Source organism: Gasterosteus aculeatus, chromosome X (genome assembly GCF_964276395.1).
Source record: "Gasterosteus aculeatus chromosome X, fGasAcu3.hap1.1, whole genome shotgun sequence".
Lineage (NCBI taxonomy): Eukaryota > Metazoa > Chordata > Actinopteri > Perciformes > Gasterosteidae > Gasterosteus > Gasterosteus aculeatus.
In genome coordinates this window covers 6,057,105-6,071,761 of record NC_135698.1, presented here as the reverse complement: position 1 = coordinate 6,071,761, position 14,657 = coordinate 6,057,105, and the positions used below count along the sequence as shown (strand labels likewise).

At 45.0% G+C, this 14,657-nt stretch overlaps 1 protein-coding gene across 1 annotated transcript; it reads right to left on the bottom strand.

Moving 5' to 3' along the window:
- Positions 1 to 724: 724 nt before the first annotated feature.
- Positions 725 to 13,589, bottom strand: LOC120809064 (matrix metalloproteinase-15). The gene is made up of 10 exons (XM_078082125.1): positions 12,934 to 13,589; positions 10,988 to 11,136; positions 9,235 to 9,357; positions 8,836 to 9,158; positions 8,043 to 8,204; positions 5,842 to 6,257; positions 5,522 to 5,660; positions 4,500 to 4,650; positions 4,238 to 4,353; positions 725 to 3,409 (listed from the first exon to the last, which is right to left on the bottom strand). Exons 1-10 carry the CDS (start codon positions 13,051 to 13,053, stop codon positions 2,928 to 2,930), a joined length of 2,181 nt encoding a protein of 726 aa, XP_077938251.1. The 5' UTR covers positions 13,054 to 13,589; the 3' UTR covers positions 725 to 2,927.
- Between the last annotated feature and the right edge of the window lie 1,068 nt (positions 13,590 to 14,657).

Sequence of the window (14,657 nt, the reverse complement as noted above, 5' to 3'; positions counted from 1 at the left end):
ACCCTTTCAGCAAACCAATTTAATTTGCACTATTCATTTTTCGTCTATATATGTTGATGTTTAATTTACTGTACAACTGATTAAAACTAACAACAAACTGCAATGTAAGGAGAGAATTGCCATCAGGGACGTAACGCAGAGAAGAGACAAAAGAGAAAGCGAAGGTAAAGCTGTAGCGGATGATCTGTGAAGGAAGCTAATCCTGATCACCTTTGACATAAAGACATTCAGGAAGGTGCTCTCACATACACAAACACACTATTACAGACACCGTGTCTGTTTCAGGCAATTTATTATTTTCCATCAATAAAAGTTCTTGGCTCCAGTCGAACATTAAAACCACAACAATCATTCGAGCCGGAGGGGGGCCAATTGCATAAAGTAAAAAAATATATGAACTGCTTTTAAAAACAATTTAGATGGAGTATCAAGTAGCATTAAATGGAAATTGCTCAACAAGTACAATTACCTCCAAATTGTAATTAGTAGTTCATGGACTGGGTGAATTCTGCATTCCAGCATGTTTTAACTTTAATTAGTCATCATTGTGTTTTTGTGTTGTGCTGAACTTTATTACGATTTTGTTTTCAACGTGTTTGAAGCAGACACCCCCTCTTGTGGCCAAGAGTAGAATTAACACCTTTTACTGGCCGTTTACACAGCTCACTGAAGGTGTACAGTTACAATAACAAAAGACCAAACACTGCAGCAAAGACGACTTGTGTTGCTTTTACTTGTACGTTTTATTGGGAAAACTTGAATGTACTCTACACAGGAGTGCACAGGCCTTACAGAACATGCACTGCATGGATCAACGTTGCGATTATCTAAGATACTGTCCATACAGAAAACCAGAGCAAAAATACAATTTACAAAACTACAAGTAATACGATTTAAAAAAGAAAAAGAAACACATTTTTTTTAAATGTCCCCTCGTGATTTTTATAGTAAAAAAAAAAAAAAAAAAGCCATCTCATAATTCACAGAAAAAAGGCACAATAATGGTAAAAAGCAAACATGGGCACAATTGGAAGACACAAGTAAAAGGTAATGGTTAGTATGTCAATAGTGACTTTACAACAAGACAAACAAATTGATAAAGGGAGACTAAATGAACCCTTTCTGTAGATGTTTCTGTGCATTATAAAGTGGATACATCTGAGTGAATTACTGCAGAGAGCTACAGCAACGAGACAAAGCCAGAAGCAGAACGGTGACACGAGAGAATAATGAGAGAGAAGGAGAGATAATGGAGGGCGAAGGGGGTCGCAGAGGACGTTGATTACAGCTCATGACAAACAAACCCAGCAAAAACAAGAACATTTGAAAGGCAGGCGTGGATTTAGTGTCCTAATCTAGGTCAAGAGGCGCAACGCCAGCGCTATTCCTCCCAAACATCCGTCCTCCCTTTTTCCCTTGCTCCTCCTCTTCCAGAAAAAAAAAAAAACTGGCAAGGAAATTTTGGCACAGCTCTCCGTCTCCCCTTCCTCACTCACCGCCTCCACCGGCTTCTTTCTTTCTCTCGTCATCTCATTCTCTCTCATTTCCCCTTTTTCCCCCCACCGTTATATTTTATACCTCCTTCTTCTTGCATTTTCCACAACGCCCCTCTCTCCCCTCATGCCTGACACTAATAAATCAGCGGCATGTGGGCTTAATGGAAACCAGAGCCGGACCCGCTGCTCTACGGCCTGCAGGCTTCTCCCAAGTTCATTTAATTTGCTGCTACGCTCTTTTGCTTCAACGCGAAAAAAAAAACAGAAAAGAGGAGATAAGAGCAAAGACCGGAGGAGATACTGCTGCAAAGCAAGAAAGCTGAGAGATCATTTGTAAAACATCACAGCACTTTTCAAATCTTCTGGTTAAGTGTGTACAAATGCCCCTCTGTTGTATTTCATCCAAGCCGTGGCCCCGGGCGTCTCCACTGGGATGCTGTTTTAGTGGTGCTCACATCAGGCTGTGGTGGGAGGGGGGTTTTGGGGGGCTGGAGCCTTTGTGTCTGTGTGCAAAAACTATGTGCCTTTGTTTGGGTAAGTGGTCTCTATGTCTTAGTGTGTGCGTGTGCGTGTGCGTGTGTGTGTGTGTGTCTGCACATGTGCAGGGAGAGTTGGGAGTTGAGATCATGTGATGCTGGTGCGTGTCCGACATAATGGGCTCAGTGGGAGGTGGGCGGTCACGGACGCACACAGCTGTCTGACATTCCTGCGCCGGCCTTCTTCTGCTGGTGTCAGTGTGCTTCAAACACACGGGCACAGTGTGCTTCAAACACACGGACACACAAGCGCATCTGCAATAACGCACACTCAGCAAAACTGAATCAAAAGAGCAAATGATGTGATCCAAACAAAGAATCAAGTTAGAATTTGTTGAGGCACCGTAGTCGAGCGTATGGAAGACTTGTTCATATCAATGAGTGTATTTCAATAATTCATTCTCTAACCGTAAGTTTGTGTCTATGTACAGTGCGTGTGCTTCTGTGTAACATATGTGCATTACTGACTTGGTCTGCATTCATACAACGACTAAATTACTGGTCCCTCCCCTCTGAATAGAAAAAGTGTCGTGAGTCTTCTTCAGTAAACATCTGGTGGCTGCTACATCTTTTGTTTTTTAAAGCTGTGATTGATTTTTTTTTTTCTTTAAAGAAATATATAAGTACCCTTTCAGACATTTTCAAGGCACAAAGCACAAGAACTTCAAGAGCCAGTAGAAGGAAACGTATGCTGCCGCTCCACAGGCACCTCTATCTTTCACATGAGCGATAAAAGCTCTGACAATAAACGGGGCCCCAAACGGTGACTCATCCACTGCTTTTGTAGACATAAACTACCGCGTCAGAGCCATTAGTACAAATTTAGACGCCTGTAACGACTGCGAATGATTAATACCGCGCTCTCTCTCTCTCTCTCTCCCCCCCGTTCTGCGCTTCACACCCAGTCCTGCAACGAACGTTTGCAGTGCACCAAGGCCCGCGGGGTCTCTTTGTTCTGGAGAGTCCTGAGGATGGTGTAGATCAGGACGAGGACGCACAGGATGAGGACCAGAGGCACAATCACCATGATCAGAGTCATGACCTTCGATCCGTCGTCAGCCACCGTCACCACCACGTTCAGCTCTTTGTCCTCCTCCTCTTCCTCCGCGCCGTCAGGTCGGGAGGACTGGTCTTCCTCCGGGTTCTCGTCCTTGTCTCCGGCCCCGTCGGGCTCTCCGTGCTCGCCGTTGCCTCGGTCTGACGGGTCGACTGGTTTGTATTTGGGTCCCTGCTCGGTGTCCGTATCAGGCTGCGGGTGGGCGGCTCCCACACATCCCACAAAATCCCTCAGGAAGGAGCGAGGGTAGCCTTTCTCCGCTTCCGTCCTGCGGTTGTCAAACCTCCAATAATTGGTGCCTTTGTAGAAGTAGGTGTGAGCTGCATGAGAGGAGGATTCAAAGAAAAGAAAGAATGAAAGTTATTAAACTAAAGTACGATGGATTATGTTGTATACTGTAGAATTTATACAGTTTTGATATTTGGTGTCTCGGCTCTCCACTTATAGGGAGGTTTAGATGGGATATTTAGATTCAGGCCGACCCAAGCTGGCGGCTTCGCTTTCTTTCCAGTCTTTATGCTAAGGCGTCGCCTGCCTGTACCTTTGTATTTACTGTACTGTCTCATTCCAACACCCTTCATATTGATAGGCTAGATCTCAATAAAAGGTCAGTTTTGTCAAGGACTAGTTTAGTAACACCTAAAAGTGTTATCAGAAAACTAAATCAATGGCATGCGTTACGATTTGGCAACACGGTGCAAAAATAAGTAAAATCACTCCTCTTGGGTCCATTTGCAGGAGTAAGTGCAGCTTTGTAGTGCAAACCAGACTTGCAGAGACATTCAGGGTGGAGAGGAGACGTTACTTGTTGCAGAGTGCATTCAGAGCAGCTCTGCCACAAATCTAATTTCCAAAGGAGCGACGTGCCAACCCTCAAACCAGAGCTCTCATTCCTCTCTTCATCCCCTCACCCTTCTCTCTGCTGCAGCCTAAAATGTCATCTTTTCCCTCTCAGTCATCTTACACACACCAATTTCCCCGCTCTAAACGATCCCCCCCTCCTCACTCACTGGTGTTACTCCCCTGCTGTCAACGCGGTGACATGTGACACGGTAAACGTTTGGCGTCTGATTTGATTCAAATAAACAGAAGCGGCCTTTTTACTCCAAATGAAGGACGCATTCGCTTAATCGAAAGTCGATATGTACCGCCGTCATCGCTGAGGAACACCCCCTTGGGTGACGAAGGGATCCTGCCCCATCTGTTGATTGGCTTGGGAAAGTCCCGGTCCGTGGTGCGGGTCTCCTCGTTGTATCGCCAGTATCTGCAGACAGACAGTGAGATGTGAGTTTCATACATTGATCAAACCCCCTTTTTAGATATAGAGAGCAATAGAAAGTTGTAGAGGTGATGGTGACAAAAGAGATTCCTCTAGCGATTGTCTTTCATTCGTTGTGTAGCATAGTGTACCTGTCTCCGCTGAAGAAGTATGTGTACTCGTTGGGCTCCCACCAGATTGCTGTGTCGATCTTATGAGCGGGAACTCCTTGTCCGTACTGGTGTAATGGCTGCGGGTATCCGGGCAGCACGTCGGCCTCCCTGAACACCCAGAATCTATCATCTGCAGGGGCAAGAAGATGAAATGTTTCTTACCTGGACACAAGCGGTAGAAACGGGTGGCATAACACTTCCAAGTGAACTCTACTAGCTTCGTCTAGGAGGAGCACAGAGCACACTTTTTTAATGTGTTAAGTTATAACAGTAGTTCTCCTATTTTGGATGTATATGAGGGTATATTTCTGCAGGATTTTGATGCAAAAATGTGTCCTCAAAAGCAGCTTGTGCAGCTCTCTAAAACCTGTCAAGAACGTGACAAAAAAAAAAGGATGGACGACATCGGAAACACACACGAGAGAGGTTAGTTTATATCAACCCTCAATTGAATTTACAAAATAAACTCCCCGAAAACTCCTTTAATGGGGAATAAAAAAATAATCTGCGAGGAGGACAAATCACTGTTAGACCTGATTCTGAAGGCTCAGCTCAGCTGCTGTGAACATCTGGAGCAGTGAGCTGTGAAGGCTGATGTAATCCTCCACCACTCTCTTGAGGCCTTCTGGCACTCAGCTGGAGTGAGAGACACATTCTGGACTTTCGACAGCCGCCACGCTGCACAAGCCCCATTCAACACAGATGCAAAACACTAAAATACGATTCGGAACTCTGCAGTTAAACAAAGATGCAAAGACACGCAGACTCATCAGTCTCCATCTGCGGCCCGTTTTTCCCAAATGTTTAAACAGGAAATCACAGTTTTCTTGTTAACATAACCTCCACCGTTTCAGTGGGTTGTTCTGCCAGATACCGAGAGTTATAGCTGTGCTGAGTTATTAATTATTAACAGCTATTAAAACTCATAGTCTTCTAAGAAGGTTTTGATGCTGTGTTTGGAAGGCGACACGTTTTATTGGGATTTAACGGTTTTCGCATACCTTTAAAGAAGACGAATTTGCCATCGTGGCGCTCGTAGGCCGCGTCGATGTCACTAGGCAGGCCGTTCCAGAACACAGATATCGGCATGGGGTAGTTATCCAGGACACGGTTCCTCCGCACGCGCCAGAACCAGCGACCCTGTGCAGGCAAAAATAACCGTATTTTTTGTCAGAATGTTCTGCTTGCATGACTGGAACGCTGTTTTGACCCTGAGCAGGGTGGTGTTTCAGCAGGTCAGAGGGGTTAAAAGCACCAGTGACACTCAACATGATCCACATCATGTGGCACCAAGCATGAGCAATAACTCCTCACTTCTCACCTTGAAGACAAACATCTCCCCTCTCAACACGGTCACCGTATCAAAGTCCCCGTCACAGATGTCGGGGGCCTGGTTGTCCGGCAGCTTGGGGGGTCGGGGAGGGGCAGGGGGCCGAGGAGGAGGCGGAGGAGGAGGCGGGAGGGGGACATCCTTTCTAATAGGTGGGGTTACGGGTTGGGGCTGTGAGTCGGTGGGGGAGGGCGTGGGAGGTGCGTTGGGTGAGGTAGAACTGGGACTCGGCTCCGGGGGATCCGGAATGCCGTCGGTCGGGCCGGGGGAATCGGGTGGGGGGAGCCTGGGAGGAGTTGGGTCGGGTCCATCTTCAGGAGGAGAAGGGGAGCTGGGGGAGTCGTGTCTGGGTTCGTCGTCGAGGACCGGAGGAGAAGTCGGTGGAACCTCGCCGAGCAAGGGGGGGCCTGGGAAAGAAAAGATGGAGAGGCGGCTAACAAACGTCAACATTTAAAAGGCTATTTCCCCCCTCCTCATACTTTAAAGTAAAATGCAAAAACAAGTTCCCTTTGAAATGACATAATTCCCCCAGCCTGTCTGTGTGGCAATAAACCACAGTGGTATATTTCACGCCCTCCTCCGTTGTCCTCACAATGTCAAAGAAAACCTAATTTTCCATCATGGCGAGCAGCTATGAGCACACTCGATTGACTGCGACTTGTGCTGCTGTTCTTTGGAAAAAAAAAATCAACCCAGCTGGTTGCTAAGGGAGGAAAACACACAGATACAGAGCGTTATGTAATATGTAGGGACAGCTGATGGACTTGAAGACGTATTGAATTACACAGAGCCAAAAATACTGCTAGGAATATATGAGGGACGATGTTGGCCAGCGACGCGGCGCGTGCAGAAATACACCACCTGCTGCGTTTTAAACTGCAATAGAATCTGTGAAGTGTTTTTTTGTGTCTTAAAAGCAGCATTCAACATGGCGAAGGAGTGTTTACCAACCCGTCGGCCCAGTGCCTCTGAGCGGGTCCCTTCTTAGTCTACCGGCCGAGTAATTGGTGGTTTTAGTCTTCGTCAACAAAGAATGATTTTGTCAATTCAAGTCTTTGGACTTTTTTGTTGCTAGAGTACCAGACTGTACATGGAGATAATCGTCTTGTCTCCCGCTTGGTGCTCTGCAGGTAGCGTCGGTAGTTGGTTGTTAAAGTTGATTAGCTAAAACAGCTGCTTACTACAGTCAAAAAATGGGAGATTAGAGTGAAGCCAAAAAGCCAAAAAAGAAAGATATAAAAAAGTTGTACAGCTGATCATTTCAAATGTTCCTTTTGGGAAATGCTTCATGCTGGACATCAAGACACAGACCTAAAGCAACATTGTTCTCCTAAAATGTAAAGCCGTTAAACACTTGGAATTACTTACTTATTACTTATTCCCAAGTTGATTTGTAGATAAGTAAGTGTGTTTTACTGTTGAGACTTTATGTCTCTCAGCTCAATAGTTTAGGCATAGAAACCTCTACAAAGAACTTGTATGTTTATTCCTGCCAACAAAGTGGATTCTGTGTTCTTCTCTCTAAAACAGTCATTTAGATCTGTTTCATAAAAGGATCACTATGTAATTTCAGTCCAAACATTTAAGATTTTTCCTGTTTGTAAAAACTCAACTCGCCAATTCATTTTCAATTTTTTGTTCTGCTGATTGTTTTTCAGTCATTCAGTGTAAACAATGTCTGTAATAAATCTTCGATGTAAGACAAAAATTTGAGTTTTTCGCCTTTAATTACATCTCTTAAGGCCAAAGCGGAAAGAGACCGACACCTACACACAAGGCCTTTCTCTAACCAACATGTGCACACGCACACAAAGATGTCATCTGTCAATAAACAATGCCCTCTATTCACACAGGAAACGCATGAGAACATCATCCCGGCATGCTTTACATGCTGTTCATCCATGTTTCGCGGATGACTACGTTGAGTGTCTCGATGTGATAGTCTGATATACTGACAAATTACAACAGACATTCTGCACTTCAACCCTCACAGTGGTTTTACACATGTGTATTGTGTCCCTGCTGGTTGGGTCAGTGCTACGTCTCTAGGAAATGAAATAAGTATCTGGTGTAGAACACTAAATGAAATGACTCACTGGGTCTCAAGTGGTTCAGTGCAAATTCTGCTGGTGTTGGCTTTAAAGAAAATAAATATTGTGGGTTTGAACTTCAGCAGAGTGAGTGCTCCTTACCGTATAGGTACTGTATTCCTCTGATGTCATCGTCGTGGAGGGTGAAGTTGTGTGTGTGAATCCACTGGTAGAATGGAGCCATTATGGCATTGGGGTTATCGGAGTGCTCCAGGCCCAAAGCATGGCCGAGCTCATGGACCGCGACCAGGAACAGGTCTATACCTGCAGACACACACACAGTGGGTCCACACTTGTCAGAGGTATGTGTGTAAATAACAGGCAACAGAGGAGTGAATGCAACCCATAGAACATAGAAGATGCATGTAGATCGGAGTTGTGTTGCACACAACATGCAAAAAAAAACGTCACTTACTGTGCAAATTTCATTAATCTGTTGCTTTTGTGAAACTACCAGCATCAATTCACTAACAAAAAGAAGCCCCTTTCCTCAGAAAAACATTACAGGGGATCAAACGTTCGCTATGCAGTGTTTCCTCTTATATCAGGGCCCCCAGAGGAAACACTGATACTCACTAGAATAAATAAACAGAACTGAACCAAAGAGGAATAACTTATCATTAATGCATGTTGCTGTTAAACCTGCTACATTTCTGAATCTCACAATATGAGCTGTTTCAACACATTGTTTCATATCAACGCTTTGACGATGGTGTTCACCTAGAACCCAAGAAACATTCAAATTAACAGAATAGTCAGTGGTTATATGTTGTTATTATGGCATTAAATCCAGCCCAGTGGACCAGACCACACATGAGAAGATAACGGCTAGAGAGACAATGCGGCTACCAGAACGCCACAGGTTCAATTCCCACAAGAAATCCGCCCCACTGACCTTGTGGGTTTTGGTTTTCCAGCGTCCAAGGCTCATCGGCATCAAAGTGCGTATCCCCACCGATCCCTGGTCCGGGGTAGTAGGCGTGGGCCAGCGACCCTCCTTCGCCATCAAACAAAGACATGTCACCATGGAAACCAGACGCAAACAACAACAGGACGTCAGCGAGCTCTGCCTGGCTGCTGTTGATGCTGATGCGGTTTTCAGCAGGTAACTCCTCAAAGGTGAGCGGTGTGACCCGCCTCCACGCGTCAAAGGCCTTGCGGATGGCATTGTAGGTCCGCTCCTCGCCCAGAGAGGAGGGGATTTGCTGGTTCATGATGCTGGAGCCGGAAGGAAAAAGCACGTTAGAGTTGGTCGGTTAAACGTTCTTCTTTGCTGTTTCTCAATGCTATGAACCTGTAGGTGATGTGATCTTTGCCCCACTGCTGTCCAGTGAGAGCGTAGCGTTTTTTCCTCGCGCCACCATCCATCCTCTCCAGATTTCTGTCTGGGAGGCCACAGCGAGGCCGACGCATGGCCCTACACACACACACACACACACACACACACACACACACACACGTTACAAACAGCTGGCAGCAAAACCACTCTGCAGCATTAGTCTCATATCTATCGGCCTATTCAAAGTAGGCTATAAGGCTCCAGCGCGTTAGCTTAGCTTAGTGAGAAGGCTGGAAAGAAAGGGAAACAGCCAAAGGAAAAATAAAGGTTGTACAGATTAAACCAATGAAATATTATGTGTTGATTTGTGAGGTGTTGATTTAGTAACATTTTTCAAAAGCATCAAAGAATGTCTTTATGCTAAGCTAAGCTAACCCGCTCCTGCTGTTGTAGTTTCAGTTACACAGTAACTCATCTAGTTCTCTAAAAAAAGACTCTCTCTTCACACACAGTCAGCGTGGTTACATGGATTTGAATAACTGGCTTAGTCGGAAAGAAATCGAATTATCCGTTTCATGTAAACGCCTTTGTCCGACTATGTGCGGTCCGACTACGATCCGATTAATACCCCTGGATAACTCGATCCGATCCAGTTGATAGTTCGACTATTGCGTTCGCCATCTTTCTCGTAATGTTGTTGTTGGTAGTGGTGAAGCGGTCAAGCGGAAATGGCTGTATCACAACTAGTTGTAATGAAAACAGCGCCACCTATCATATCGGATATGACATGCTTTCGGCCAATGATTCGATTTATTCACTGCCATGTATATTGGGATAATAACACCTCCCCCCGAAAGATAGCATAGTCCGACTAAGCAAAGATTCCAATTATACCATCATGTAAACACACTCAGTGTGTTTACAGCGTCTTCACCACTACCAACAACAACAACATTACGAGAAAGATGGCGAACGGAGAGCAAGGTGAAGCTACATCCCTCTACTATGTTTGCATGATGTTAATAGGAGTACAGCGAATGCAAATGGCGCTATTGGCTGATTTGATAACGGAGAGAAGACGCCGTCGGGATCTCAAGCATCCGCAAAGACGCAAAGTCCACTTCCTTATCCGATTCACCGTTACATGCCGCAATAGTCGAACTATCAACTGGATCGGATCGAGGTATCCAGGGGTGTTAGTCAGATCGGAGTCAGACCGCACATAGTCGGACAAAGGTGTTTACATGAAACGGATCATTTGATTTCAGTCCGACTAAGCCAGTTATTCGAATCCATGTAATCACGCTGACTGAGTGACTGCTCTGAGAGCAGAGATCAAATAACCCTAACCCTAACCCAGAGGTCTGATAATATCTTGAATCTGGTTCTCAGCTGAATGCGAACATACGAAACAATAGTCTCATTGGTCAAGACGTGATATATGCAAAATTAAACTGTAATCCAAACCTTCTGGGCAAAGAAAAACAATTCAACCTGGCATTGTTTCAGAAGGCCCTGGTTATACAAACACATTAATCGGACAATGTTATTATGTGATGGGAAAAAGCCAGTGCTCTGAAACAAATTGCTTCACGAAGCTTGGTTTGTCGAGTTGAGGTCTGTTGGCCCAGAATTCACAGAGGACAAATGGAAATGTGTGGTCATCTATGATTACAAGTATAATGCGTGGAAAATTAGAAACTTTATTCATAAAAATGCAAATGAGTCAGCTTGTGCTGATAGTGTGCCGAAACAATAAAATGCTTACGCAACAGTAGCAGGGTCCATCTGCCCAGTCACATCTAGGCCGTAGACGCGCTGCATGTCGCTGATGGCTTTGGACAGAATCTGAGCCGACTGCATGGTGGACATCTGACCGCTCGCCTGAGACAGGTAGCCGAACTGACGAAGCCAAGCCTGCGACGAAGAAAAGCCAGGGGTCAGCTCCGCCTTGTGCGTCCCACGCGTCTGATTTTGAGTGTGTGAGTTGGATGGTGTATTAAAACGAATGACAGTTACAGCTGTTGTGATATCCCCCCCCCTATAATGACGGGAAAGAGACCATCTGAGGAGTTAAAAGGAAAGAGAAAGGAGAGATAGAAACCAGATGGCTTTCATTAACATTACAAATTCCTGCTCTCTCATTCCTCTCGCCTTCTCCTGACCGACAGCCAAGTTGAGGAGAGGAGACTAGAGGAAGGACGGGAAACAGGAGAACAAAAAAGGGCAATAATCAAACCCAGTGTCACCACTGTAGCAACACGAGATAAACACGAAACCCTACATGTGTGACCATTGAAATGATGGTAAAAGGGCAACAGCCTAGTGACACTTTGTTTCGAGTTTGTTGCGTGCGGAGCAACGTAACCAGGGAAACAGGATGACGACTCCGGGGTGGGGGGGGGGGGGGGGGGGGGGGTTTGACCTTTAAATAAGCCTCCTCGGTGGAGCTCAATAACAACCCTGCAGCCCCTCTCACACAGCTGGATCATGGGACTCGCATGTTCATACATGTACAGGATGAACGCAGGCCGGGAGAAAAAAACACACACACACAAGACCCAACATGTGCGCACTTATAAAAGGCAGAGAAAATCCAGACCAGACCATTTCTGCATAGAAAGGAAAGTCCCAACCAACACAGTGAAAGAAGAGCAGCAGTGCGTCGGTAGGGGACAGCTTCAAATCAATATGGTGACCGTCAGACATCATCATATCCATCACAGTATGGCAAATATAGAAAAATTACAAATAAAAGAATAAAATTGGTATTCACCAAAACCAACAGTGTTCGACCATTACATGTAGGAACTGAAAAGCTCATCATTTGGTTTGTTTATTTAATAATCTTTCCTCAGAATAATGATTTATTCTATTTTTCTAAGCATTTACCATCTGGGCATAGACGCTTAATAAAATACTGAAATGTAATTTGGAATAGTAATAAATAAATAAAAAGTATTAATGCTACAATCAAAACGTTCCTGCCTCTGTTATTGGTGTACAAACAGTTTGTGAATGATTGAAGGGACAGTATAGAATAAAATTGTATGATATTTACATAAACATATCCCAACCATGTGTTAACTAGTTATACACATTGAAATATTTAGAGGTTTATTTAAAAGTTTTTTCATGAGGACATCAATAACTCAACAAATTCAAAGATTTCTTCCAAATCTCAATTGCAAAAGTGAAAACTAGAACTCACATTGATATAAACAATAAAGACATATTTCATATTCACCCACATTGTATCATATCGTTCATCAGTTTATAGCTCAGTTTTGTAAGCTTCTTACATGTTATAATTTGTGAATACATGAACAAACTCTAAAAATCTTTAAGCGAGACATTTGGTTATTGCGACATGATATTAGCTTTAAATGTGATTCCAACTTAAATGTGATATTGGGAATACAAAAGTAGATAATATTGTGTTATTCCCAGGTGTCCCACATGTACTGATGTTTTTTTCGAAAAGGGTCAAAAGGTCAAAGGACATCCCCGCAGTGCAACAGCCCACCTGATGCTTTGATGTTTTACCAAAACAAACACGAATATTTGGACTAATAACCGACGAAACCATTTATTTCTCTAATGAATTTCCTCAATAGGAGGAAAAAAAGTGACAGTCATCATGAATTGATCAACTCTTGACAAATAGCAAAACCGAAAAAATGTCGACCATCTGCCGGGAGAACGTGGTCCTACCTCCGCATTGAGGGCCTCCTCCTCCTGCGGGGCGTTCGCCGCCGCCGCGCTGCACACGGCCACGGAGAACAAGGACGAGATCGTGATCAGGATCCGGGTCCACGGTTGTTTGGGTGCCATCTTCTTCCCGATGCGCAGCCCGAAAACAGCCGAACTACTTCCTACAAGCAAGAGAGCAGTAAAGGGACGCGGTGCAGCTGCTCCTCCTCCTCCTCCTCTCACGTGTGATCACGCAAGCCCCGCAACAAGTGTGCTCTCCGCTCGCTCCCGCGGCTCGCTCATCAGAAGGAAGGAACGCGTTGCGCGGATGAAGGGGCATGAACGTGGGGCTGCAGCCTCATGGCTCATCCGAGGAGGTCCGTGCTAAACCCGAGCGCGGCCCCTTCCCGACGTCCCGACGCGCAACCTCGCAGGTCGCATGCGAAAAGTGGAATGAAGCGGTTTCTGAACTTGCTGCTGAATCTTGCACATGAACAAAAAAAAAAAATTGGAAGTCAGTGCCAGCGATCAAATTTCAACCTCCACCGTTCCGCAACAACAAACGTCATCGACTTTCATCTCGCAGCAGAAACGCGTTGTCTAAATATTTGAGAGACCGCCATCTAACAGCTGTGCGGTGGTCGATCTGATGGAAGATCTGAAGCGGTTTTAAAGTGAGAGAGAGATAGAGAGGGAGAGAAGGCCCTCCTCCCTCCTAACGCTGCAGACCACTGGGACATCTGCTGCCGTTGTAGGAAACTGCAGGCTGGTCCGCGGGAGACTATCATCATGGACATCATGGAAAAGATGGATGAGTGCCTAAATAGTCAAAAACTGAGATTTGTTCAGGTACGTCTTCAGCATTGAGAGCATGTGGTGTAAATAATAAATGCACCGGAAAACTAGAGGGAATAATGAGATTTGTCCAATAGATTTTTACATTACGTGTCATTTAGCTAACGCTTTCATCCAAAACCCAGAAGAATACGAAACAAGAAAGCGCAATTTCAGCAAATAAGCCGATAGAAAAGAGCCATTATAAGTACAATTAAAGTGCTTTTTAGCCTCGTGTTTTTTAGTCAAGGTAAAGTCTGAAGATACACAGAGCAACCATGACAACCTGAATACCTTCACACAAAAAAAAGTTTCATTTTTTGCTCTCTGGCCCGAGCATTAAGCATGACTGCTTTCCAAAGCTCTGCAATCAGTCTTAACGGCATTTGAGCTTGAACAACCGAATAGCAGATAGTAGGTAGAAAACCCTGTTGCCTCACTGCGTGTGCAATTGTATGCATGCACCATTTTCTCCAGGGAGTTCTTCCAGTCAGCTTTCTTTGTGTCAGTCAAGGTACGCAACATGGACAGGGTGGTTTCATAAAAACGTTCCGTCTTCCCATCTCCGGGGGGATGGTAACACCTTGTATGAGAGCCTCGCACCACAGCGCACTTCAGCTGATCCTTTAAACAGTTCTCAAATTCTCCCAAATCATTATAGAATTGGGCCTATTCTGGTTGACACACGGCAGCCGGGTTTATCGGCCAGCAGCTCTGAAGCTGGTTCTGGCCCGTTGATGGCTGCCGAACATGGGCCAAATCTGGCATTATAGAATTGGGCCTATTCTGGTTGACACATGGCAGCCGGGTCTTTGTGAGTCCAGAGTGGACCTTATTTTAGTTCAGACGTTAAATGTATTTTTTAGTTCTTTTCTTTTCTTTTTTTTTGCTATGAGTTCATTTGGTTTCAG

Excerpts from the sequence above, each read along its gene's own strand:
- LOC120809064 (XM_078082125.1), bottom strand. The coding sequence starts at position 13,053 with ATGGCACCCAAACAACCGTGGACCCGGATCCTGATCACGATCTCGTCC. Across the intron at positions 4,651-5,521 it reads CAAATTCGTCTTCTTTAAAG|ATGATAGATTCTGGGTGTTC; the intron begins GTATGCGAAAAC and ends TTGCCCCTGCAG. Across the intron at positions 4,354-4,499 it reads TACTTCTTCAGCGGAGACAG|ATACTGGCGATACAACGAGG; the intron begins GTACACTATGCT and ends GTCTGTCTGCAG.